Here is a 27,716-nt window from a genome sequence, read left to right as displayed (position 1 = left end):
TTCCACTACTCTTACTGGTAAGAGTTCAGTGACTCTTTCTTTTTTTAAGATTTTATTTATTTATTCATGAGAGACACAGAGAGAGAGACAGAGACATAGGCAGAGGGAAAAGCAGGCTCCCCACAAGGATCCTGATGCAGGACTCGATCCCAGGACACTGGGATCACACCCTGAGCAGATGCTCAACCACTAACCTACCCAGGTACCACTCCAATGACTCTCTCTCTCTCTTTTTTTTTTTTTTTTTCCCCAGCCTCCAGTTGACTCTTGAAGATATTCTTTGAGCCAGATTTCAAAGTCCTCACTCATGAAACTTCTAGCTAGTCTTCTGGCCCTAGCACTTTTCCCATCCTATCCCCCCCAACCCTGCCCCCTCCCTGGGCATCCAGGAATTTGTATACTCTCCTACCTGCTCCAACTCCTCCTCGGCGTATTTTTGGCGGCTCCTCTCATTCTCAGTGCCTTCTCGCAGCTCTTTCAGCCGCTGGGCTTCCTGCTTGGCAAGGTTGATCTCATCACGCAGCTTCTTCTCCAGATGTACCTTCTCCACCTCTACTGTGCGGTGCTCCTCTTGGGCCTTGTGCAGCCTGGGGGCGATGCAGGCAGGTGGAGAAGACCATACAGGGGGTGCCAGCCAATACACCACGAGTCGTGGCATCAAAGAGATCAATGAGGGCTCTGGCACTGAGAAATATTCTCCCTGTTTTGTTGGCTGACTCTGAGTTAGCTCAGGGCCAAAAGAAACCACTGTGGCTACCATGTTTCTTATGTTGGCCACCATTTTTGCTGCCAGTATTCAGGCTGTGTTCCTGGGTATCTGAATCCTTCCTCTGAGGTGTCTCATATACTAAGATCCTAACAACTACTATTTTACAGGGTATTTCCATGTGTCCTCCTTGCAGATAATAATATATCATTATCAGCCTAGTAGGACCAATCTGGATTTAAGACTTAGAAAGGGTAGAACTGAGACTAGAATTCCAATCTACAGGACTCTAGAGCCATAGTTATTCCTCATATCTCAAGCTATATGGAAGGTTCAGTAAATGTAGAACACCCTGCTAGCTAGCCCAAAGATCCAGAGAAGGCACAAAGGCTGAGATAGGACTGGGGCGGTAGCAGTGGGATAGTTAGGAAAGACAAAAAAGGAATCATTGAGTAGCAACTCTGAGAGTCCTAAGTACCTGTTCCCAGAAGCATAGAAAAATGAAATTCATGCCAAAAGGGCTGGGCAGGGCTTGGGACAGCCCCCTGCTGCCCCCAAGCCTGAGTTTCCATTCTAAGTATCTTTCATGGTGGGTAAGATATCAAGGGCTCAGTTATAATGAAAGTATACCCTTATACCCACCCACACATTCCCTGTTCACTGACAAAACCACCTAGCCTCCTTCTTTCCTCCCTTCCTTCCTCTACATATCTAGTTAATCAACTCTTTGATTCATCCATTCATTCAACAAGTACTCTTTTGAATGCCAAGCTCTAAGATGAGTGAGAAAACTGTCCCTGCCACTGAGGAGCTTACAGTCTAGTCCAACACAGACAAGTAAACAGATAACTATACACAGTGTGAGAAGTTCTAGAACAGAGAGATATGCAAGATGTTGGATGAGCCCAAAGGATGAAGTGATCAACTCTGCCTAAAAGGGGTCAGGGAAAATAAGAGTTTGCTAATCCCTCTGGAAGAAGGGAAGGACTTGGCCACTGACAGGTCTTCCTATCTTAGTAAGAAACACCAAGCAAATAGGGACCAGGGTAGGAGGTGAAAGGATGATGAAGAAAGCAGTGATCTATGGCTTAGACACGAGATGCAGAAGGATACGCTACAGAACACAAGGGATGCCCAGAAAAGAACACTGACCACTGAGCTAAAACAGAAGAGGCCGAACCAGAACTCAGCCTCTAAACCCTGCCAAGTCCAGATCTGTCAGTGGCTGAGGCCTCAGACGAGGTGGTGGGACAGGGAGAGATGAGGGGGAAAGCTCTGGGCTGTAAGTTTCCTGCTGACAATCTGCAGTCTTCCGCCCACTTTGTCCCGGGAGAGAAAGCGAGTCGAGCATCCTCGAGGTACACACCAGGTGGCGCTACAGGCATGGCTAAAACCGAATCAGAGGCGCCATTTCCTGCCCCCACTCCTCCCTCGAATAGTGTTCTTCTGAGACCCAACTGCCTGAAATTACACCATTAGGCATGCAGTTCTTCACTAAACAGCAGCCTCTTCAGGAAAGCCTCTGATCTGTCAGCCTTGTCCAGATAATAAGGAACTCCTTTAAAGTACAATCAAGAAACCTGACCAATGCTTATAGTCCTAACAAGATTTGGTAGAGATGAAGATCAATAAGTACTACTGGGAGCAGAAATGAGCAAACACATGCACAGTCAAGCCTTGCCCCACTCCATCTCCTCCACAGAAGACTGAGAATCGTGAAGGCAGCAGTCAACATGACAAGTAAATAAATGAGGCAGCCTGGCTGCCAGCCCTGGCTCCAAATAGCTGTGTGACTATGGACAAGTCTGTTCCTTATACCAGGCCTGTTTCTTCATTTCTAAATGGGAATCAAAGTCCTTGCCTCAAAGAATTATCTTGAAATCCAATGAAATCCTAACTGGAATGCATATGTAGCATTACATTTATTCACCCAAAGTATCAGGAACTCTGTTTAAAAAAAAAAAAAAAAAAAAAAAAGCTGTGCAGTGGCGGGCAGCACAGACCCATTAGGGTAAGAAGGCCGAGGAGGAATGCATGTGGACTCTGGACATGGTCAGAGGAAGATTTGTGTATGCATGTGTGTGAGCCTGTCTCTGAGTGTGCACACACATTTGTTTCTTTAAGTGCCACAGTGGTCACGAAGCTCTGGAGGCCCTTGGGGAGCAGGGAGGGCCGGGAGCTTAGTTTTATCCCCAAACTTGGAATGTCTCCTGCCTAGATTCTTTGCCTTTGGAATGAAAACAGTACATGCTTTTCAGACAAATGAAGAATGGGGACTGCCCCGACAGCAACATTTAGCCCCATTTGGCAAGGGGCCGAGGAATAAGGAGCCCAGAAAATTAGCTACGAATCAGTTCAGAGATAAAACTCTGCTTGCCCTCTAGAAACTCAACCAATGGAAATGAATCTCATAGGGCTGCCTTTATTGAGACAGCTCCCTGTGGGTATCAAAATTCCTGGCTCACTACTTACTGCTATGTGACCCTAAGCAAAGCACTCACCCTTTCTGAGCCCTCATCTCCTCAACTCTACCCACCTACCTAACACAGTTGTATGATTAAAAAAATAATGCATTTAAGTAGTTAACAATACCTAGCTCACAAGAAATCCTTTCCCCAAAGAAAGAGTATCATTTAAAAGTCACAGAACAGGGCCAGATGTCATTTCCTTTTTACATAGATTCCTGCAAAGACTTCCCAACTGGAATCCCTAAGCTGCCAGAATAACTTTCTAAAAGACAGTCATGAAGTAGATCCCTCCTCTTCTCAAAAACAAAACAAAGCAACAAACTGATGATCTGCATTAACTCTATACTGCCTTTTGCATCTTACTAAAACTTCTCCATGTGAATCTTAAGGAGCCAGGGATCTGGCCTCATTCTCTATATATGCAACCTTAACTACCAAGAACCCCTTCCCCATCTTTCAAGGCTGCCCTCTGGAGTCTACATCCACTATCTCCTGCCTCTGTGCCTTTCCTGTTCTTAGATTCCTCATCCCATCGGCAGGCACCCAGTCACTGCACTGTTTGCATTCACTGCTCCTTCCTATGTGTGAGCTCCGTTGCCCCAGGAGCAGTCAATTCCTTATAATCCCCAGCACACCCCTGGTTTGTAAACCTCGGGAAGTACTTAGGTTAATTTACTGGCTGACATCTTCTTTTCATGGCTAGATCTATGGTAGTAGTATTTAAGCCAGTATTTAAACAGAATCCAACTATCAGAGCCAGAAGGCCATTAGCATTCTCCTAATTCAACCCCTTCCTGTTACTGATGAGGAAATAAGTCCCAGAAGGGGAAGGGGATTTACCCAAGTCACATAACAAGTGAGTACTTCTGAGATTTAGATTCCATACAATAAAAAATTAAGGACGCCTGGGTGGCTCAGCAGTTAAGCGTCTGCCTTTGGCTCAGGGCATGATCCCAGGATCTGGGATCGAGTCCCATATCAGGCTCCTTGCAGGAATCCTGCTTCTCCCTCTGCCTGTGTCTCTGTCTCTCTCTCTCTCTTATGCATAAATAAAATCTTTAGAAAAAAAGAAAAAATTAAAAGTATCAGGAAGACAGACTTGTGAGGTTTCCTTGGGGAACAGTGAAAAACAGTTAATTTGTCTATTTCTATGGGAAGGATGACACTTTGGATGCAGGAAGAAGGACAGAACGGGCAAGACATCCAATCAGGGAAGCTCAAGATCTCTGACAGAAAAAAAACTTTTACCCTGGGGAGAAATATTTGACTGCACAACAGCAATGGCAGGAACCTATGCCTGCAAAGCCATTATGGAAGTATGGCATAGCCCAGGCAGCCACTTAGGCCTGGTCTTGGGGGCAAGATGCCCCACAACCTGGGTGGAAACAGGAGGCTCCTGAGACTTGGCAGCACCATGGCTGTGGGGGAAGGGAAGGACCTTACCTTTCCTGGAGGTCATGCAGACTCTGCTCAGCTCGGTGTAACCCCTCCAGATCCTTCATCATCTTCTTCATGTGCTCCTTTGAGTAACGGTTCTGGATATAGGCAAACCAGCAGCCACCCACACCAATAACAATAGACACCACCAGCATGAAGTCCTTGAGGTGATTATGGCGGGTCACTGCCAAAGAGGAAGCCATGGTAAGTCAGGTTGTCCGCTGCAAACTTAGCTTTCAGACTCCACTGCATCCCCTCCTGCATGTAGCCTTCCCACTCCAGAGGAATTATTCTCTTCTTAGACACACACTTGCTACATACTAGTATAGTAAGCTCTCTGCCTACTTTGGAAAACATGAGAGGCCTAAGAGTGGTACAGGAAGCTTATTAAATCATACGACCCCAGTAACTTGTGCCTAATTGGGACATCCTAGCTACCCTAGCCTACAATGAGCCCACGCACCCACATGCAATGGCTTCTGTCTTATGGGCTAAGCAATGCTGGAGTGCTAGAGTACAGAGAAGGGGACAGTTGGTAAGAGTATAAAGCAATATCGCTAGAGCTTGAGGCCTGGTTGTGGGACTGAAGTTTCTGTAGGAGCTGGGTCTCCTGGACAACCTGGCTATTCTAGGTACGAGATGCAGAGCCCAGATCAGGTAAAGGTCTGCAAGTCATATCCGTGGAAAAGCATCTCTAGGCTGTGGCTCAATCCAGAGACCAAGTACAACAAGAGTAACATCAAGAGGTTGGAATATATAAGATACTGTACATGCCAGGAATCGAGGCGCAGATCTACCTCCAGAGAATGCCTGGAGGCAATCTGACAAAGTGTTGGTGGCTGGGGTTCAGAGCAAAACTGAAAAGCTGAACAAGGAACAACACCAGAAGCTAAGTACAAAAGCCATGTCCTGAGAACTGAGCCAACCAGCAGAGGGCCACTCCCAGAGCCTGCCATTGTTCCTCACCTACCAGATCTGGGCTCTGAGCCACAGCACAGGAGACCAGAAGAGACACAATAAGGAGAGTAGGGCCGCCACTGGGGCCCCTACCTGGGTTGTATTCAACTTCAGATAGAGAAGCCGTTGGCTCAAAGGAGCCCCAGATGTGGGAGTCAAGGAGGGGAGAAACAGGGAAAGACCTCCTGAGCACAGCAGGTTACCCTCAGGTTGAAGAAGGGGGAAGGGGACGGATGGAGAGAATCCCAGGGCCTGATAAGGACCAGGGGCTGAGGTGAATCCAAAAGGATCCAGGGGGAGCCACCAAGTCAAGGCAGGGCCTAGATGGCAGGAAGAGACACATGTGGCTGGAAACTGCATGAAGCTGAGGCCCAGTTGGACAAAAGGGTTATATTCATAGTTCCTGATTGAAAGCCGAGCAGCAGGACATGGGGACGGGTGTGGGATCAACGACAGATTAGCACATTCTATTTCCATCCAAGGGAGGGGAGTTACGAGCTCCGAGGTGGCAGCCCTGACTTCTCTATGTTCATGCCAAACTCTCACAGAGAAAACTGAGGGTCCCTTGGTGGCTGTCCTCTAGCATCCAGGTAGGCCAACCCTTCCAACCAGAGGCATGTCTTCACTCTCCTGTCCTTCAGGTCCCAAGAAGAGATGTGTCTGCAGCACAGTGAACCACCTTTCTTTCTGGAATACACCGGCCTCCTACACAGCTTCTACCAGAGGCTGGGGTGTTCTTCATCTCCCCTGTTTGTTGTGGTCTTTTAATCTAAGCTTCCCAAGGTTTCGCAACTCCAACACCCCCTTGACATTCCTACCAAAAGTCAGAGGTCTTCCTGTTCAAACAGCACCTGCCCCCTATTATCCCCAATACTCCAAAGTGCTGAAGGTGGGCATGTGGAGTGGGCGTCTATCTGTTCTATTCGCTCTCTATCCTACGTTGTCCAGATCAATGTGGGACAAGAGTCTATTATCTTCTCCAACTTCATATTTTCATCCAAGTCAGAAATACAAATCCTGAATGACCAGGGCCACGGATAGGATTTGATAGTCATCCCCCTCCTCTAAGGCAATACTCTTGCACCTATCAGTACCCTCTGGATCTCTTCAACCAGTTTTAACTCCACTTAAATATACAAGCATCTACTCCACACACCCTTGTCAAATTCATGGCTAGAGCTCAAAGATACTGCCTGTCCCATCTCATGAGCTTCCAAGCTTGGCAGGAAGAAAATGAGCCTAATTTAGCTGATTGATTCTGTGGCCCCTAGTGATCATCACATGTCTGTGTACCAGTGCCTAGCACAGCGCTGGTCAGCTCATGGACAGATTCAGTAAATATTTGTGGAATTCAATCTTTACTGATAAGTATGATTGTCTCCGTCTCCTTAACCCACACAGGAAAGGAAAGGAAATACAGAAGATATATAATCTATCAGGCAAGGTGCTTATATCCACCAGTTTGGATTCTCACACCAACTCTAGAAGGCAGGGTATTTGTATTCCCACTCTAGAGACCAGAACACCAAGACTCCATAGGAGCACTGCCTTGCTGGAGTTCATGAAAAGTGACAGAGCTGAGATTCAGATCCAGACTTGCCTGATCACATGGTCTTTCTGCTACACCCCACACTCTCATTACAACTTTCCTACTTGTGTAGACGGACTTCTGCTTTATTACATGCAAACATCACTCACCACAGAGACGATCCCTGTAGCCTGAGTGTGGCTGTAAGAGTTCCAAAACCTGAGTTTTTCTCCCAAAGAACATCCTGGGAGCTGACTGTGGCATTGCCATCAGGACAGTGAATACCTGAAGGCCAAATGCCAGGCCTTTATGGTTAAACAGAAGGCCTCATGTAGACATATTCTTGTGCCATGGAAAGAAGCATCCTACACTGAGTCTTAGGGAGTCCGGGTTCTATGCTTGTCTCTGCCCCATCCGGATCTCTGCTTCCTCAGCCCTAAAATCCATTGTCACACAATTACTAACGAGATCAAGTGCATAGTTATGAATGAGAGTGCTCTGAGGTGTTCTGGAAATCTTCAGATGGACATTTCCAGTAGGTAATTAAGAGGAGAAGTTTAACACTGGAAGAAGATGTGAGAAATATCAGGTCCCCTCAGTGGAGCCTTGGATTGAACCCCATAGTCCCCAGGGAATCTGCGACGTTAATTTTATGTGTTAACTTGACTGGGCTAAGGGATGCCAAGAGAGCTTTCTGGGTGTGTCTGTGAGGTTTCTTTAATAATAGATTAGTATTTCTATCAGTAGACTGAGTAAAGGAGACTGTCTTCACTAATGTGTGTGTCATTCAATCATCCTCAGGCCACTGAGAGCCTGGATTGAACCAGAAGGTGGAGGAAGGATGAATTTGCTCTCTCAGCTTCAGTTGAGACATCTGTCTTCTTCTGCCCTCTTACATTAGCACTCCTAGTTGTTGAGTCTTTGGACTCACACTGGGACTTATGGCACCAGCCACCTGATTCTCTGGCCTTTGGGCTTGGACTTACATCATCAACTCTCCTGGTTCTCAGGCCTCTATATTCAGACTGAATAGTACCACTGGCTTTCCTAGTTCTCTGGGTACAGATGGCATATCATGGAACTTCCTGGCCTCCATAATCACATGAGCCAATTTCTATAATAAATCTCCTCTTCTCTCTCTCTCTCTCTCTCTCTCTCTTTTCCAGATTAGGTTTCTCTGGAGAACCTTAACATAGAATCTATAAACTGTTATACCAGAAAAAGAGGGGAAATGGGAGAGTCTAGTCCCTGCTTTACTAATGATGTACTTCTCCCCATTATAATTTCATTCCCATTCTTCACTTCCTACCACCTTCCCAGTCCCATACAGGCTACAGAGATATTTCCATTCCTTCTCTTCTAACTAGGATTCCCTGACCAACCCACTCTTTGGACAGGTAAACATGGGATATCTACTGCTATCTCAAGGACTCCTCTGTGTGTTTTTCAACTTTCATGGTGATCGCCTTCTGATAGTCTGTGAGTTCCTTGGGACCGGGGCACAAGACTTATTTCTCTCCAAAGACTCCTACTTAGCACAGAGCCTGACCAGAGCAGATACTCAGCAAAGGTGGAAAGGAAAGAAAAAGGGAAGAAAGAAGGCAGATTTTAGCAGGAAAGAGGGTATAATAAAAAGTTCATGTGAAAGGACAAGGAGAGTATGACTAGCTGTCCTGCACAGCCTCTACAAGAGCTCAGCTCTCAGAACCCACCCCCTACCCAGCAAGCACAGCCAGGGCAGATGGACCCTGGAGCTTTCATGAGAACAGGTGTGGCTGGCTAGGTGAGGAGAGCTAACCCAGGGAAGCTGGCTAGGACCTGGGGAGCCAGAGGGTGGCAAGATTCCCAGCCTGAGTGCTACAAATAGATTTTAGCAAAATGAGGTCAATTGTTAATACAATCAGGCCTTAGGCAAGGGAGGAGGATATAAACAAATGAGATGCTATCATGTTAAGAGATTCAAGAGTAATCAGGTGAGAATTTTTAGGGTACAGTTAGCGCTGAGAAAGTGAGCCTCCAATCATTATTGCTTTCTAGAATCCCCTCTCCTCATCTATTCCCTACACCTTCTCCACTGCCCACAATACCCTGCCCCTGGCAGATAAACCTATCCATCCTTACTGCCAAACTATGTGCTAGGAATTTCTTTTGTCATTTACATAGCCTACTGTGCTAAGGTCTATGATGAACCTATGAGAACATTCTTAGACCCTCTTGTTTTCTGGTTATAGTCCAAAAAGTGCTTTGGCTGACTCACCAGTTCACAGAAGACACTCCATAGTGTTCTTCCCACAACCAAGCTGGGCCAGACTCTTCTCCCATCTCCCCTGTCCTATAGCTCTGTAGAGGCCCAGCCTCCTTCTGTAAAACTTCTAGCATATATTTCCTGACACCTACTTATTGCTGGGCCATATGCTGAGTTATGACAACAGATGAACAAAGCTGTTTCTACCCTCAAGGACTTCCCAGTTTAAAGGGTAACAGGAAAACAGATTATTTCTAAAAAGGGGGAGTGGGGAGTACAAAGGGCTATAGGATCCCAGAAGAAAATAAGAGGGAGGGTTGAACATGCCTGGGAAGAGTCTAGAAGGGCATTCTGGAGAAGGCTTGAAACGTGCATTGAAAAAAAGAAAAAGAGGGTAAGGATAGGGCTGACAGAGAAGAAAACAAGCTTTGCTGGAGAGGAGCCACTCCTGCTTCCAGGAGCCTTCTCCCCATTATCTGAGCTGCTGAAGAAGGAAGACAAGGTGTAGGCTTGCTGTCTTCTCCACAACCCACCCCCCTCTCACCCCAACAACTGCTCTGCAGGCCTCTCTCTACAGTCTTCTCAATATCCCTGCTGAAAGCTCAAAGGCAGCTCTAGCCCCTAGCCCAGGATTAACCACAGTAGGCACAAGCTAAAAACCGTAGTGACCATTTATTTATTTAGGGGAAATTAGGACATAGGGAACCTGAGGAATGTACCCAACGTCACAAAACCATTGAACGATAGAGCGAGTTTTGATTTCAAATTGAAATTCTATCTTGCTAGCTGTACCAGAAGTGGAGGACAGGACAATGTAATACAGAGAGCAATGAAACAGAAGTCACAAACTGGGTCTGAATGACCTCTAAGAACTCACTTCATCGAGCAGCCCCGGTGGCACAGCCGTTTAGCGCCACCTGCAGCCTAGGGCATGATCCTAGAGATCCTGGATTGAGTCCCATGTCAGGCTCCCTGCATGGAGCCTGCTTCTCCCTCTGCCTGTGTCTCTGCCTCTCTCTCTCTCTCTCTCTCTCTCTCTGTATGTCTCTATGAATAAATAATCTTTAAAAAAATAAAAATAAAAAAATTATTAAAAAAAAAGAAAGAACTCACTTCATCTCCTGAGCCTCCATTTCTCTGAGAAATTACCTGCAGAGGAGGAAAAGCCCCCTCAATGAATGAGCAGATGCCTCCACTGCAAGCTGCCTTGGGACTTAGCGTGTCAGAGCACACCTAACACCTGCCCCTGGCACTGTTAGGAGAGCCCCAGATAGATACGCAAGCCTAGAGCCAACTCTGCCGGTGGAGAAGACCGTAAAAGGCCAGGTGCTGCTCTGCAGTTCTGGTGGGAGGGCTGAGATGCCTTTGACTGTCAGAAAATAGGCCCTGAGGCGCTCCATTGCCTAGCCAGTCTGATCCTTCTTCCCCATCCCCAAGTTCTGAGGCTGCTGTGGACAGATGGACCCTGATCACTCAGCAGTGATCTGTAGCCTTCCTGGCTACAGCACAACAAACTTTTGATCTGAGATTTCTCAAGCTTTGACTGATGGCAGATTTTCACTAAGGCTGGGCAAGGTAGTCATGGCTGGCAGCTAGCTGAACCTGGTCCAGGTTCTCTGGGGTGTTTATCTACTACCTGCCTTCTGGTGAGCCCAAAGAACCACAGGCTCAAGAACTCATCCTAGGTGTGGAATCAGGTCTGCAGCACCGGCCATCACTCTAAGTCCTGCATGCGTGTTGGGCAGGGAACAGCAGTGAAGTAGGGATTTTAGCCCATGCTCAGCTGGGAAAACAGAGCTGGAGGGACATAGATCAAGGGATTCTTTGCAGTTACCCACCACACTGGGCTCCATCCTTGTAGAAGTCTCCTGGCAAAGAGCTTCCTAGTATTTTCCTCAGATTCCATCTGGCAATTTTCAAAAATTTTCTTTAACAAGCCATCAGGAAAATAGAAAAATAGTATTTGCCATCAGAACAGGTGTGGGATTCCAAAACCTTCACCCCCAGGAGTACACTGAACTCTATCAGTGAATGAGGGAGCCAGTAAGAGCCTTAATGACCAAGCCCATCTTACAAATAAGGAAACCTAAAGCTAGGTAGAACTGAATTGCCAAAGGTTACTCAATAAGGCAAGGGCCAAGCACCGATTCCTAAAAGTACAGATTACAGACAGCAGAAGGAACAGGCTTCTTGTTTTTTATCCTTTTACCAGGACCCTTATCAATCAAAGGGTTTCCTTTCAAAACCTAGGGAATGTTCACCTGAAATGAATCAAAGATCCTTAGCTCAATTGTTTCATTATACAGATCAAAAAACACATCCTGAGAAAAGTGACCTATCCAAGGTCACACAGTGAGTGGAAATTTGGAAGAGACCCAGGTACTTTACTTTCCTAAATTTTATAAGTTCTCTAAATGGAAGTCTAAGAGTTACAAAAACTCAAGCTCCACATGTTTTATTATTATTAAGATATAATTCATCTACCCTAAAATTCACTCTCTTTAAAATGTACAATTTAGGGGTAGCTAAATCATCTGAGTGACTCAGATGATTAAGCACCCGACTCCTGGTTTCACTCAGGTCATGATCTCAAGGTCCTGGGATCAAGCCCAGGTTTGAGCTCCACACTCAGCATGGAGTCTGCTTGAGATTCTGTATGTCCCTCTGCCCCTCCCCCAACTCATGCATTCTCTCTAAAAATAAAAAATCTTTGAAGAAAATAAAAATTGGTGCATCCAGGTGGCTCAGCTGATTAAGCGTCTGCCTTCAGCTCCAGCCATGATCCTGGGGTACTGGGACTGAGCCCTGCTTTGGGCTCCCTGCTCAGCGGGGAGTGTGATTTTCCCTCTCCCTTTGCCTACTGCCCACCCCCTACCCCACCCCACCCCCGCTTGTGATTGCACTCTCTCTCAAATAAATAAATCTAATTAAAAATAAAATGTACAATTTAGTGGTTTTATATTTACAAGGTTGTGCAACCAGCAGCACGATTTTAAAACATTATCATTACCCCAAAACAAAATCCTATACCCACTAGCAGTCACTCCCCATTTCTCACTTTCTCCAGGCTCTGCCAGCCACCAATCTGTATTCTATCTTTATGGATGTATCTATTCTGGATACTTCATATAAATGGAATCACACAATAGGTAACCTTTTATGTCACTCAGCACACTCTCCAGGTTCTGTAGCATGTATTAGAACTTCATTCCTTTCTGTGGCTGGATAATGGTCCACTATATTTATATATTCACATTTATTTAGTCATTTGTCCACCTATGGACATTTTGGTTATCTCCACCTTTTGACTACAGTGAACGGTGCTGCTATGAATATGTGTACATGTACTTGTTTGAATGCTTGTTTTCAATTCCTTGGGCATACTCCTAGGCCTGGAATTCCTGGGTTATATGGTTACTCTATATGGTAACTTTTTGAGGAACAATCACACTGTTTTCCACAGTAGCTGAATCATCTTACATTATCATTATCATTAGAAACATATGAGGATTCTAATCTGTCCACACCCTTGTCAATACTGGTTATTTTCCATTTTTTGTTGCTTTGTTTTTGTTTTTAAGGTACCTAACCTAGTGGGTGTGAAGTGTCTTCTTAGCTCTAGTACCTCTGTTCGGCCTATCTCAGAAACATTGTTCTCAGCTGACCAGCAGTCAGCTGACCTCTGACTTCCCATAAGTAAGGTCACATATAATCTACAGGATATTTGAAAGGAGCCTAGGAGAAAATACCCCTCCCCATCCTGGTATGAGTCTAACCTACTACATTAGGGCCCCTCTTGCTGACTCTGACGCCCTGGGCCCATCGCTCTGCACCTAGGATTCTGTCTCCCATGTTTTCCAACCCTGGCTGATCTTTCTGGTAGAATCATTGCCTATTTTAACCTACAGTTTCTAATGCACCCTTTCAGATATGATAAATCCTATTTTAATACAGATAACAGTCTGATAGTATGTCTCAGAAGACTTTCAGGCTGCTAAAGGCCTCCTCTTCCTGGCAGGCAAAAGAATAGAGCCTCTGCAGAAGTAGACGAGCTTTGACTGCTGGGTTTGATTCTTCTGATGCACGTGTTCTTGCTGGTGTATACAAAGAGAGGGGCGTAAGCTGTTCATAGGAACAGTCTGATAAAGCTCCTTTCCATCTTTTAAAACTCAGCTCAAGAATGATCTTCTCCATAAAGCTTGCTGGACTCTGAAAATTCATCCCTACTTGGGTGCTCCCAGATGAACTCTGTTAAGACTTCCATGATAGCTAGGACACTGTATTTGTTGGTCATTTACTCTATTGTTGACAGGCCTATCTCCATTTAAATGGAACTTCATGGGATCCCTGGGTGGCGCAGCGGTTTGGCGCCTGCCTTTGTCCCAGGATCGAATCCCACATCAGGCTCCCGGTGCATGGAGCCTGCTTCTCCCTCTGCCTATGTCTCTGCCTCACTCTCTCTCTCTCTCTCTCTCTGTGACTATCATAAATAAATAAAAATTTAAAAAAAATTTAAAAAAATATATAATAAATGGAACTTCATGAGAGCAAGGACCCTGTCATTCATATGGGTATACAGTAGTAGCTCAATAAATGTTAGTGAATGAAAGGCCTTTGCTCAGTACAGACAGTGAGCCTCATATAAAGGCTAGAGGCATTCATTGTGTCCTTTATTCAAAATTTGTAAATGAATGGTAAGCAAAAATGTGTCCTAAGACCAAAAAGAAAGAAATAAAAACAAGCAAGCAAGAGAAGAGAAAAGAAAAAGAAAAAGAGTCTTCTCCCATGTTGCTTTGTTTCACATTTTCAAAAGATACAGACCTTCTAGAAAAGGCAAAACTATGGGAAAGGAAAAAAGACCAGTGGATGTCAGGAGTTGAGGAGTAGGGAGGGATACATAAGTAGGACACAGAGGATCTAGAGGGCAGGGAAACAGTCCTATATGATACTGTAATGTTGGTGGATACATGTCATTATACATTTGTACAAACCCACAGACTGCAACACCAACAGTCAACTCCAATGTAAACTGTGGACTCTGAGTGATGATGATGTGTCAGTGTTCATTAATTATTGCAAATGTACCACTCTGATGGGGGCTGCTAACCATGGGGAAGGCTATGCATGTATGGGGGCAAGGGCATATATTAAAAAAAAAATTGTGTATCTTCACTCAATTTTATGCAAACCTAGAAATATTCTTAAAGTTTATTAAAATTAGAAAAAAAAAAGTACAGGTCCATCTACTTCTATTGAGACATCAGCTTGGGCACGTGCCAAGTCAAATGCATGGATGGGAAAATGTTCTACAGCCTCTGATCTTGCTGCCAGCTGCTTCTCTGGACTAGTTCTTGGTTCTATAACATTCTGCTGCTGGCATCCTCAACCAATGCCAGTGGCTCCCAACGGGCAGGAAGTGGGCCCAAAGAGCCTGCTTGGTGAAGGCTAATTTTCTAAGAAATCTTACCACTTTTGTTCCCCCTGAGTTCACTTAGAATAAGAGAAAGGATGGCAGGGTTGGCCATTCCCACCTTGGAGATCTCCAGGAATTAAACTACTCTCAAGTAACCCCTGGTGGAAAAAATTACTCCTTCCTTAGGCCTGAGTGTGTCTCTATGATTCCATGGAAGCCCACTCAGTCCTCTCTCTTGACTATCCAAGAACACAAGAATATTCAGCATCAGTTTATACGCTCTGCATGTCCACAGTAAAAGCAAAGAACAGCTAAATGGCATTCAGACCCTATGGGTTACCTGTTATCCCTGAGCATACCATTCATATTTTAGCCTTTGTATTCTTGCTCCCATTCTTTCTTCCACCTAAAATGTTCTCGCCTGCCTCCTGCATGGAATAAAGCCCTACCTATCCTTTTTTTTTTTTTTTTTTTTAATTTATGATAGTCACACAGAGAGAGAGAGGCAGAGACATAGGCAGAGGGAGAAGCAGGCTCCATGCACTGGGAGCCCGACGTGGGATTCGATCCCGGGTCTCCAGGATCGCGCCCTGGGCCAAAGGCAGGCGCCAAACTGCTGCGCCACCCAGGGATCCCAAGCCCTACCTATCCTTATAGGCAGAGGTCACATGCCCCCTCTTCCATAGGATACCTTCCCTAATCCTCCCTCTGGACCTCAGAAGCAGTGTGTACCCCTCTGGAACATTCACTGTATCCCTTCAGGGCAGAATAGATCTTCATCCAGATCTTCCTATAGGGTCCAGCATAGCACTGGCACAAAGCAGGTATTTTCTTAATGTATCTAATGAATGGACCGTGATATCTGGCTGGATTAAAATATAAAACTATTTGAAATCTCTGATTTTCATTTCTCAGTGGAAAGAGTGGAGATGTTGCCTTGCAGGTATGCCTAGGTGACCCAGGCCCTCGACCTAGCCACCCCAACAGCCTTAGGTTCCATGGCACATCAGCAGCCCTTCTCTCCACAGGACTCACAGAGAGGAGGCCCGAACAGCACTGTGTCCAGGGCCTTCAGCTGCAGCTTCTGCCGATGGCTCCGGTCTGTCATCTTCAGCACAGTCCCTGTCATGGTGGTGTTGGTCACAGCAAGCCTGTTGAAGCAAAGAGTAGGGACTCAAGTTTCCCACCAGTGAAACCAGGTAGGAGATACTGGTAGGATTACCCACCTCCCCCCCAGAACACTTCCATGACTTCTAGCTCTTGGTGATAGCTCCCCTCTGTGCTCTACAACACAGAGTCTATACCAGCGGTTTTCACCACGGAGTAAGGAAGGACACATCACATTTACCGAGAATATGTTCACCCTTATCATCATCATACATCATCTCCTCAGAACCCTACTCTCTGAGGATTATCCCTCTGTGACCATTCCCACACCCAAGTGTAAATTTTCTGTTGTGTTTCTCCTGCAAGGGATTATCCACCATATACCTGTCCCCACACTCTCACCATTTGTAAATGCATTCCCCTGCCCAACCCAGGTCAAAACATCATGCCACATGACCCAATGATTCTGAGGGCCTCAATTCCTAAACCACTGCCATTAAGTATAAACCTACCGATGACAAACACTGCATTAGTCTTGTTACCTTGTATTTGAGTGCAATTTACTCCCAGATTATTGTAATTTTTTATGACCTTCAACATACTATTCATGATAACTCTAATAAGAGAGGACTTGTAAACAAGAAAATAACCCAGGAAAAACTGGACTTTGTTTTTTTCCACTAGAACACAGTGGGTATAGGAGGAGATGGGTGTAAGATATGAAAGGTTATCAATCCACTGGTCTGGGTCCCATACATGAGCATTTACCATTATCCTACTCCATAAAGTTAGTGCTCTTTGCTGATGCATAGCTTTGTCTCCTTGGGTAGAAAAGAGGCTTCTGACATAGTGGTGTGCGATTTATACTCCTGCCTGGGCATGCAGGAGCAGCTACTTCCTTCTCTAGCCCTAGGAAGCAACGAAGCCTACCTAATTTAAGAGAAGCAGTGAGACACTGTGATGGGGGATAAGGGGCAGGAGAGCTAACTTCTGGTCCCAAATGAGTCAGCAACTCACTTGTCTGATCTCTCCTCTAGGGCCGCATTTTCCTTCTGTGTAAATTTATGTAAAATCAGACACTTCCTACAAGCCTGAGAGTCCTTGGGGTTCCTCTTTAGAGAGAACATTTCTACCAGGTGTACTGGCCTTCATCTAACTGATCAAAATAAGTGTCATCTTTTCCACAGTCCATTCATCAAAGAAAACTATGAACTGGAATATTATCTATTTCTGAGCAATGAGAGAAATGAGAAAGGAGCTAACATTTACTAAGCAACACCTGTGTATCTTGCACTGTTCTGACACTTCACATACAAAACCTCATTTAGTCCTCTGACTTTAAGAACACAGTTCTCTCATTAGCTTCTTCAGAGATTAAAAAAAAAAAAAAAAACTGAGACTTAGGGGCACTGGGTGGCTCAGTGGTTGACCGTCTGCCTTTGGCTCAGGTTGTGATCCCAGGGTCCTGGGATCGAGTCCCATATCAGGCTCCCTACAGGGAGCCTGCCTCTCTTTGCCTGTATCTCTGCCTTTCTCTGTGCATCTCTCATGAATAAAATACATAAATTCTTTTTAAAGAAAGAAAACTGAGACTTAGAGTTGAGTAATTTGCCCAAAGTCACACAGCAAGTAAGCGGCAAAGGCAGGAAATGAATTCAGATCTTCCAGATTCTTCCCATTATACCATGCTGCCTAGTGGTGGGCTGAGAACCATTGCCACTTCATCTCACACTCCATGCACTGAAGGCTCCTGCTGCCACTAAGGTGCCACAGCATGGCTTCCTCTACCCTTCTGCCTGGCCTGGCTGGGTCTGGCCTTGGATCTAATCCTAGCTACAAGAAGGCTAAGTGAGCCCATGACCTGATAACTGACTTCTTATCCTATGTTTTAAGTTTTAATCTAAGCCAGAGCTATCCCTTAAGATGGAAGTGGCCAGGAATCCACAAGGCAATACTGCTATTTCCATGGGTAATGAGAAAGAAACCTAAATCCTGGAGCTTCATGGTCAGTCATCTATTTAATTACCTGTCTCTTTCATTAAACATGGAATTCCTCAAGGTAGCTGGAGTCTAATGCATTTCTTTGTCCTCAAGGCACAGGACAGAACCCTGCCCTGGAATAGGTGACTGGCAAAGTTTTGTTAAAGAGAACTACCCTGAATACTTCCAGGAAGCTTATCTTCAACTACATGGGGCATGAGGAAGATACAGTGGAAAAATCAGGGCACTTAGTACGAGGTAGATCTGGGATCAAATCCCAGCTCTGCCACTTACCATTTGGATAAGTCAAAATATCTGAAGTTCAGTTTGCTCACCCAAAAGGTGGGGTAGTTAATTCCTTCCTCCCAGAATTGTGAGAAAGGATTCTATAAGAAGATGTACCAACATCAAGATTATTACTCTCTCCAGAATAGGGAGAAGCTGTGAAGAGAAGGCTGCAAGCAGCAGAGGAGGGAAGAGCCAGCAACTAGGCCTGGACAGCAGTGTCCGGTAACTCAGGGGCTGGAGGCTGCAATGTGTGGGCATTCCAACAGCTCCACCTTTCCCCTTTCCCCTTTGCTGAAGCTCACAACCAGATGCACCTACGCAGTAAGATGACAGATTATACATAATCAGCACTTACCAGACAGTGAGCCCTTTGAGGGCAAGGGCAGGCTGTTGTCATCTTTATCCCCAGCACCCAGCACAAGTGCTTGGCACAGAGCAGGTACCCAGTAAATATTTGTCAAATGAATAAGTAAATGGATTAATGACTGAATGACACATGGCACTAGTTTGACATAACAAGAAGCCCACGCAGTCCTCTATCCCTTCCCCTCTCCCACCGCAGGCCCTGGCATACTGTGCCTGTGAAGGAGGCAGAGTCAGGGCACCACAGCCCTTGAAAGAGTCACTCCAGAGAGGAGGCTGGGGCCGAGGGAGTCAGACCCACCTCATACCACTTCTTTAGAGCAGATATACTGCATGTGGATAATTCAGGGGAGGCTAACAGAGCCCTGAGGCTCCTGGGCAATAGAAGAGGCAGCTGCTGGGGGAACAGCAAAGAAGAAAGGCTTTGAAGTCTACCCAGATCGAGGTTCAAATCAGTTTTGCTTCTAACCAGCCAACTTGGAAAAGTTACTTAGCTGTTTCTGCCATCTATATTCAATAATACCTACCTTACAGGATTGATGTAAGAATTAAATGGGATACTGCATACAAAATGTTGAATATGAGTGCCTGCCATGTACTAAGCATTCGATAAATGACAGCTATTAGTACTATTCCCAGGCTCAACAGAAATACTAAATAAGAGAATGGATGTCAAGTGACAGTCATGCTTTATAGCAAGTGCACAACAGATGTGAGAAGAGTAGAAGTCTACAGATTGTCCTGAAAGTAGAACCTCACTTAACTGACCAGAGCAACCTGAAAGTAGGCTAACCCCAGCCTATTCCCTGCCCCCCTCCCCAAGTGAGAGAATCCAGTCTCCTCCTGACCTTGGCATGGCATGGCCACTGAGCTGCAGCTTCCGGAAGGTCTCCTCATATTGAGGCAGCTCCACATACGTGATCAGCCACTGCACCACCTCATCCACGGTCCAATTGTACACTGTGGGAAGAGACAAGCAAAGCCTTGACTCCAGAATGCAAGCACTACTGCAATTTACCATCATAGTCACATTGGCCTTCTCATTGCCTACCTACTTATGTGTTTACCATCTCCCTCTCTCACAAAATCCTAAGTATGAAAGGAGTACATATTGTACTTTTTATTTGGCCTATAGGGGATGGACTTGCTCTTCCACTATTCCAGTATTTGGGATGAAATAATCCTGAACTATAATATAATAGTGATAATAGGGATGCCTGGGTGGCTCAGCGGTTAAGCATCTGCCTCCAACTCAGAGCGTGATCCTGGAGTCCTGGGATCGAGTCCCACATTGAGCTCCCTGCATGGAGCCGGATTCTCCCTCTGCCTATGTCTCTGCCTTTCTCTCTGTGTCTCTCATGAATAAATAATATCTTTAAAAAAAATAAAGAAATGTTTAATAGCGATAATAATAAATACCATCCTTTACATGGCACTTACTATATAATAGGTACTGTTCTAGGCACCTCATATATATTAACTCATTAATCTTCCTAACTACCAAGTGAAAGATAGGCCCCATTTCATCCGTATTTTACAGATGAAGAAATTGAGGCACAAAAATATTATATAACTTCTCCGGGGATCCCTGGGTGGCGCAGCGGTTTAGCGCCTGCCTTTGGCCCAGGGCACAATCCTGGAGACCCAGGATCGAATCCCACGTCAGGCTCCTGGTGCATGAAGCCTGCTTCTCCCTCTGCCTATGTCTCTGCCTCTCTCTCTCACTGTGTGCCTATCATAAATAAATAAAATTAAAAAAAAAAAAAAATTCTCCGAAGCCGCCCAGCTAGGAATTGGTAAAGCAAATGTCTGGACGCAAGCAGTGTGGCTCCATACCCTTGCTCTAAACCATTATATACTCTTGTGAACTCTCTCTCTCACTCTCTCTCTCTCTCTCTCTTTCTCTATTTGATTGATGGATGGATGGATGGATGGATGGATGGATGGATGAGTGACATTCAGGATATGTGTATTAGATGACACCCACTCATACCAGCATGCTGAACTTAAAAAGCCCGGGAACAACGGAGTGTCAGCAAAAAGATACCATTTTATTGGATTTGAAACTTGCTTTTATTTAATGTATAAATCCATTTTTGTTTATATTTGTATACAAATTTTATATAGCAACTTAAACCTCATTTTATGTTTATACACATTTAAATAATTATTATAATAAGAACAATTCAAGTCAGCATCATAGGTCCAAGATAAATTATTTCCCTTAAAAGGAATTTGTACATTCCTCAAGTTTGAAAACCACTGCTGTGAGTAGCAAGAAGCCAAAAAGTTCTGGAGCAGAATGAGATGGTGAGATATGTCACTCTCCTCTCTTAAGGTCCATGTCTTTTCCAAAAACTGCCTTTCATCCGAATGCTGTCCAATTTCCTCTAAAAGTCAGACAACATTGAAGACATGGACTATGTCCTATTCATTGTTACCCAGCCCACTATCTCTAAATAGAGCCACTCTGAGGTGTCTGTATGGCTCATTTGGTTAGGCGTCCAACTCTTGATTTTGGCTCAGGTCATGTTCTCAGGGTTCTGAGATCAAGCCCCATGTCACCGGGCTCTGTCGGCCATTGGGAGTTTGCTTGAAGATTCTCACTTTCTCTTTCCTCTGCTCCTCCCCCTCTCCCCTGCACTCTCTTTCTCTCTCTCTAAAATAAACCAATCAATCTTTTGAAAAAATACAATAAAACAGAGCTTCTTATATAGTAGTATCCATAAGAATTTACTCAAAGAATAACTACCCCCACATGAAGAGCTCCAGAAACGTTCTGATTGGGGGCTCCCAAACAAACAACAATCTCCTTAAACAAAGACATTCCTTCAATAAGCACACCTCAGATGTTGGGCTGTTTCTGCCCCTCTCACATAGGCTGAAGAAGTTGGAAGGCTGGACCCACCCCTTCATTCTCCTACTCCCCCTACAGTGAGGCCCAGCAAGGGGTGCAAAGCAGGCACTCAACTCGGACATCCTGCGTGAAACAAGGTCGAAGGTAAATATGCTCCAATCTCATAATGTCCAAGAGGCTACCAGAGCTCAAGAGGGAAGTTCTGAAGCTGGGAGACTTCGCAGGTGCCTTAAACTATCTGCAGAGACACACAGGAGGGTGAAGGGGAAGGGGTCTGGGGAGGAAGTGAGGCAGATCTAGTGTACTTAGACTGCATCCCAGAAGACAAGATCCCAGAGGCTTAGACATTGCTTGGTTAAATTTCTAATTCCCAGACTAGAAAATACTGAAAGAAGAGAGAAATTAATTTCCAACAGCTATGTTCAAATCCTAGGGTTTGGGGAAGGAGGCATGATAGAGCAGGGTTAGAAAAGTAGGACATGTTAACCTTTTATTCCGGAGAAGAAACATATATGCCTTTGTACACATTCGTAGGCTCATTTACCACACTCCGGAATGTCAGGTAATGAAGGTGTAGTAGAGTGACACACAGATAGGATGCAGACAGACAAGTACTAGCCTGTGAAGTGTGGACAACAACACGCTCCCGCCACCGCTGCCAAGGGCACTCAGCCGCCTCTGAGTACAAAGGGGCCTTTCTGCTTGGCATGCAGAGTGGAAAGAAGGCCACTTTTTTGTTGCTAGAAAGGCCTGAGGCTAGCTGTGCTACAAGGGCCTTCTGTCTACTGGGGGGATGCTTTGATAGAAGCCTGAGCATAGACTGCCTGGTATGCAGGATACCCTCTAGTTGTACCGCCACTCCACTGCAGAGGGACAGGCAGGAGGCATTCTAGGCCAGGCTTTCTCAGCTGGCACCACTGACACTTTGGACAGGATGATTATTGTGGGGGCTGTCCTCTGCAGCAGAGGGTATGTTATACAAAATCCCCAGCATCTACCCACTAGATGCAGCATGCTGCCATTCATGACAGTCAAAAATGTCTCCAGGTACTGCCAAATGTTCCCTAGGGGACAAGACTACCCCCACCCCACCCCACAGCTGAGAACCACTGCTCTATGCACTACATTAAGTGAGACAAGAAGGTAAGGGGGCTCCTGCATCCCAAGGAGGATAGACTTTGAACATAGCCCTTACAGGGCTAAGCTTTTGGGAAAAGGACAATGGCTTCAGCATGTCAGGATATATCTCAAGGTAGTTGTTGTTTTATGTGTGTGTGTATGTGTGTGTGTGTGAGAGAGAGAGAGAGAGATGGACAGAGACAGCGCGCACGCGCGTCCTCTCTGCACATCATGTTACCTAGGCAGATGCCCTATCAACGCAGGCTTGGCAGCATTATGTGGCCATCCAGAGTCACTGCAGTCTGAGAGAAGTAAGCCAGGATGTGCTGCATTGTCAGAGAGCAACCCCTGTGTCCCACTTAGTAGCCAAGGCGAGATCTCAGGGCCTCTTGCCCGTAAGGTTCAAGTACCTAAAACTTAAAAGTCTTGTTCTGCTTTCTCATTCCAAAAGAGAAAATGGGAAGAATCTCCAAGACAAAGTGAGTAAGAAGGTAACAGCAAGTACAGAGGGCTGTAGCTGTCAGTAGAAGGACACAGAATTTGGCAAGGAAGGCTTAGGACAGATACAGTCTCCAAATGACTCACATGTCCAAATCCCAGGACATGCAAGCAAGAAAGACTCTTCTTTTCTTTTCTTTAATATTTTATTTATTTATTCATGAGAGACACAGAGAAGGAGGCAGAGACATAGGCAGAGGGAGAAGCAGGCTCCCTGTGGGGAGCCCAACGTGGGATTTGATCCCAGAACCCCAGGATCACACCTTGAGCCGAAAGCAGACACTCAACCACTGAGCCACCCAGGCATCCCAAGAAACATTCTAAGGTCCCGAGCCTCTCATCACCCTGGGACTGTCCACGAGGCCCCTGGAGAGATAAAAAACTAGATCTTTCGGCAAAATGACAGACAATGCTACACAGAGTCAGAGAAGGCCAATCCCCAGAGTTTTCTGTACTAAAGAGTCCTTCATAAGAGACATCTATAAGATGGCTAACTCCATAGCCTCCAACCCTTTTCATGACATACTCTAACTGTATCTTGAGCATAAATTGCCAATATATGACTATCTGTTTATAAATTAGATTCATGTACTGACATTAGGCATATTGTAAAACATACACAAAAATCAAAGAATGAGATAAATGTAATATAAGTACAAGCTATAGTATTTCCTTGTAGCACCCCAGCTGATTGTCTTGTGCAGTTGGAAACCACTGGGCAAACAGTTGAACTCAACTAACATCGATGACCTGAACTTCACAGCTCTGCCCTGGATGCTGCCTCTGCTGTAGCTCTTAACTCGGCAGACCTTATATAGAATCATCATCTTGCACTATTTTCTTATGCATCCTTGGACATTGCTCTCAAATTTCTAGGTCTTTGCTATTTCAAGAAAAGCTCTTTTCCCACTCTGTAGTCTGCTAAACACCAATGAATCCTTAAAACCTAGCTCTAACTGTTCACTTGCAGAAACGCTTTGGAGCCCATTTCAAAATCCTCTCTTCTGAAATCTTCAAAATAAAATAAGTACTAGCTCTCCCTTCTCTGCTTACTTAGTACTTTCTTTATATAGACTTCCTTTTCTAACATGTATGTTATATTGGTATTACTTAGTCACATATCTCTCTTCTCCATTGTGTTCTAAGCAATATGGTGGTAGGGAGCACATCTTTTCTATTTCCACTTTTCCCAATATCCAACAGAGGGCTAGATCATTTGAAATACTCTGTAAAGTTTGCTGGATAAAAGAATCAATATAAATGAATGAATGGGGCAGCCCCGGTGGCGCAGCGGTTTAGCGCCGCCTGCAGCCCGGGGTGTGATCCTGGAGACCCAGGATCGAGTCCCACATCGGGCTTCCTGCATGGAGCCTGCTTCTCCCTCTGCCTGTGTCTCTGCCTCTCTCACGCTCTCTCTGAATGAATAAATAAATCTTTAAAAAAAAATAAAAATAAAATAAATAAATGAATGAATGGACCAATGAAAGCAATCTGTAGGTCCTGGATCACTGGTGGCACATCCTGTCAGGATTTCCATTACATTTTCCCACCAACAGCATCACTTTCCCCCACAGACTTCTCATGGAAGTAAAACACTTATCTTATGCATATCAGCAGAGAACTCTAGAAATTGGTGTTCAGATAGGAAAAATCTATCTTAGCCTCCATACTATGTTTTATAGGTAGGTAGGTGGGGCCTTTTCCATTTGAGAAAGATTTTTATATAAAATGAGTAAACTCTACTTTATTCTGAAAAAAAATAAAAACATAAAAAAATAAAAATAAAAACAAAAAACACCAAAAACTGAAGTCATTTGGATTGCCAAATACTGGCCATTTTTTAAAAAGATTTTATTTATTTATTTGAGAGAGAGAATATGAGCAGGGGGAGGGCAGAGAGAGAAGCAGACTCCCATCAAGTAGGGCATCTGAAGTGGGGCCCAATCCCAGGACCCCATCACAACATGAGCTGAAGGCAGGGGTTTAACTGACTGGGCCACCCAGGTTCCTCTACAATTTTAATGGTAGAATTTATTAGAAAAAAACACTAGATTTAAAGCCGGAAGACACTGATTTCCATGCTATCAGCCATGGATCAACCTGGGTCAGTCACTTAACTCTTCTGAAGTTCAATTTCCCCTCATATAAAATATCCATCCAGTCATTCAAAACATCTATTTTGCACTATTCTGTGCCAGGCACTGGGAACAGAGTAGTGATTGAGACAAATACCCATGTAGCTTATAATCTAGCAATGCCTATCTCTTCAAATTGTTGAATTAACTGAGTTCATATGTTTTAAAATGTCTAGAATTTAATACAAATTCAGTAGTAATTTCTTCTACACATATATGTATGTCTTCTACATATATAGAATGAATGAACGTATTCATTATATATATATATATATATATATATATATTCATTCAAAAAAGGTTAGATGTTGAAAACTGGTTAGAATCTGGATGGATAGAGCTGTAGGCCCACCAGAGGAAACAAATGTAAGCAAAGACAGAACTATAAAATGTGTGGCCTATTCAGAGAACACTAACTCCAGTTTGTCTAGAGTCCAAGGGTTATATATAGAGACAAGAAGAGTGAGGCATTACTCTTCTTTATCATTACCAAATGATAAAAGTCCTTGAAAACAGGTGGTCTCAAACTCTAAAATCGTTTATTTGCTGGAAAAATAAAAACAAACATCGAACACTTACTACTTGCCCAGGACTGCTTTAGAAGTTAGGGATACAACAGTACACAGCACAGAGCCACAGATCCCTGATGCTTATGTTCTGGTGGAGAGAGACAAACTGAAACACTCTAAACAAATAATCCTATGTTGGATGGTGCTAAGTATAACAAAGAAAAATAAAGCAGGTAGGAGGATAAAGAGTAGCGCTTCCTCAGATCAGATTGGGGAAGGTCTCTCTGATAAGGTGACATCTGAAAAGAAAGAAAGTGAAATGAAAGTGTGAACCATGTGAATACTTTAGGGGAAAGGCATTCCAGAAGCAACAGTAAGTATTAACTCCCTAGCACTTGAGCTATAACAATACCTCCAGGAATATGCCAGAACAGATCCTTGGCCTTGGCCAACACGTTCTCTTGCCAAAGAAAGAATAAGCAGTAAGCTATGGGCCCCTGAATCAGGATCTCTTTTCCTTAATGGACTGGTGGTGCCTCCAGGTGAAGCCCTCATTTAGTTTTGTGGTTTCAAACCCACATCCCCAAAAGAACTACATCTGGCAGCCATGTTGCCAGTCCTTTCTTTGCCTCTCCTTCACACAGCTTAGTCAGTTGATTGCTCAGTCAGCCTTTGCTTAGCCCTTTGATCAGCCAGTCAGCACAGTGGTTACGAATGTGGGCTTTTGGTTGAATTCAGGATGTGCCACTAACTACATGTAGGACCACAGACACATTACTTAATATTTCTGGGCCTCATTTCTGTCACCTATAAGATGGTGAGAATCAGAGTTCTCACATCACAAGAGCAACGTGAAAATATAGGAAGCTCCTAGCATACATAAATGCCAAGGAAATATTAGCCATTATTACCATAACTGTACATTTATTCAGTCATTCACCAAGCATTCCTTGGCTTCCTACTCTGATAGATTCCGGGCAAGTTACTACATACAGACACCAATATGCATAACTTCCATCACAAGAGCTCTCTTCTGGAGAAGGAGAATTATAAGAAAACACATGAGTATAAGACATTGTGACAAGTGCTCCATCACAGGGGTATATGGGGTGCCACGAGGGGCCCAAGAAAGGAATAACTGACTGCAGGAGTGAGACAACAAAGGCATCACAAAGCCTAGCTTCTTACCTGGCTACTCTGGATAGACAGCACTCCAAGACACCTACAGCATCTTACCAAAATGGCCCTCTCCTAAAAGTAATTTGTGACCTAGGCCTATGGTTTGTCTCTCTTCTGGCTTTCACTAGCAGCTGGCCATCTGCATGTAGAGGAAGGCAGGGGTCTTCATTTTCTAATGTGGTGTCAACCTCAAGCCCTGAATCATCACTGTAAAAAGAATCTGGCCCTTGGGCCAAGGCCGCATGTGATAGGCCCACTAGGGCACCCTGCACAAAGGTCTATATGGCTGCAGAGTAGTAAGAGAACCTAGGTTTTGGAATGTTGAATGAACCAAACCACTTGTTTAAGATCACATAATGGTAGAGCCAAGGATAAACTTCTGTCTTCCACATCCCTATACTGGGCCAACCCTGGGCTAAGTGTTAAGATATAAAATCACATAAGATAATGCCCTCAAGTAGTCTGGTGTGAAAACAGGCAAGGGAGCACATGGTTGCAATCAGTGTGCTAGATGCTATGATGAGATACTGGTAAGGAGCTGTGGGAACACAGTAGGCACTTAACCTAGCCTATGGTTTCCAGGGAAGATTTCCTAAAGAAGGGTATACTTAAGCTGAGTTTTAATTGTCAAATAGGACTTAATCAGATCAACAAGGGGGAAGGACAGAGGGAACAGTATATATGGAAGCATCAAGGGATGAAAAGAAACAACATATCCTAGTAACTGCAGATAAATCAATGCAGCTATAGAAGAAATGTGATGAAGAGTGATAGAAAATAAGGGGCTCATGCAACCCAATGTTTTGTTTTGTTTTTTTTTAATTTTTATTTATTTATGATAGTCACATAGAGAAAGAGAGGCAGAGACACAGGCAGAGGGAGAAGCAGGCTCCATGCACCGGGAGCCCGACGTGGGATTCGATCTCG

At 44.7% G+C, this 27,716-nt stretch overlaps 1 protein-coding gene across 5 annotated transcripts in view; it reads right to left on the bottom strand.

The window, feature by feature from the left end:
- Positions 1–27,716, bottom strand: part of STIM1 (stromal interaction molecule 1) — a 198,676-nt gene that overhangs the window by 19,072 nt on the left and 151,888 nt on the right. For all 5 annotated transcript variants that reach the window (XM_038568832.1, XM_038568833.1, XM_038568828.1 and 2 more), the window contains exons 4-7: positions 19,341–19,452; positions 15,790–15,905; positions 4,618–4,795; positions 410–587 (exon numbers count right to left, since the gene is read on the bottom strand). In XM_038568832.1, coding sequence (XP_038424760.1) covers positions 410–587; positions 4,618–4,795; positions 15,790–15,905; positions 19,341–19,452 — 584 coding nt within the window. The remainder of the gene's footprint in view (positions 1–409; positions 588–4,617; positions 4,796–15,789; positions 15,906–19,340; positions 19,453–27,716) is intronic.

This window comes from Canis lupus, chromosome 21, assembly GCF_011100685.1.
Source record: "Canis lupus familiaris isolate Mischka breed German Shepherd chromosome 21, alternate assembly UU_Cfam_GSD_1.0, whole genome shotgun sequence".
Classification (NCBI taxonomy): domain Eukaryota; kingdom Metazoa; phylum Chordata; class Mammalia; order Carnivora; family Canidae; genus Canis; species Canis lupus.
Note: the sequence above shows the minus strand (reverse complement) of the source record. Positions and strands in the feature narration are given on the sequence as shown.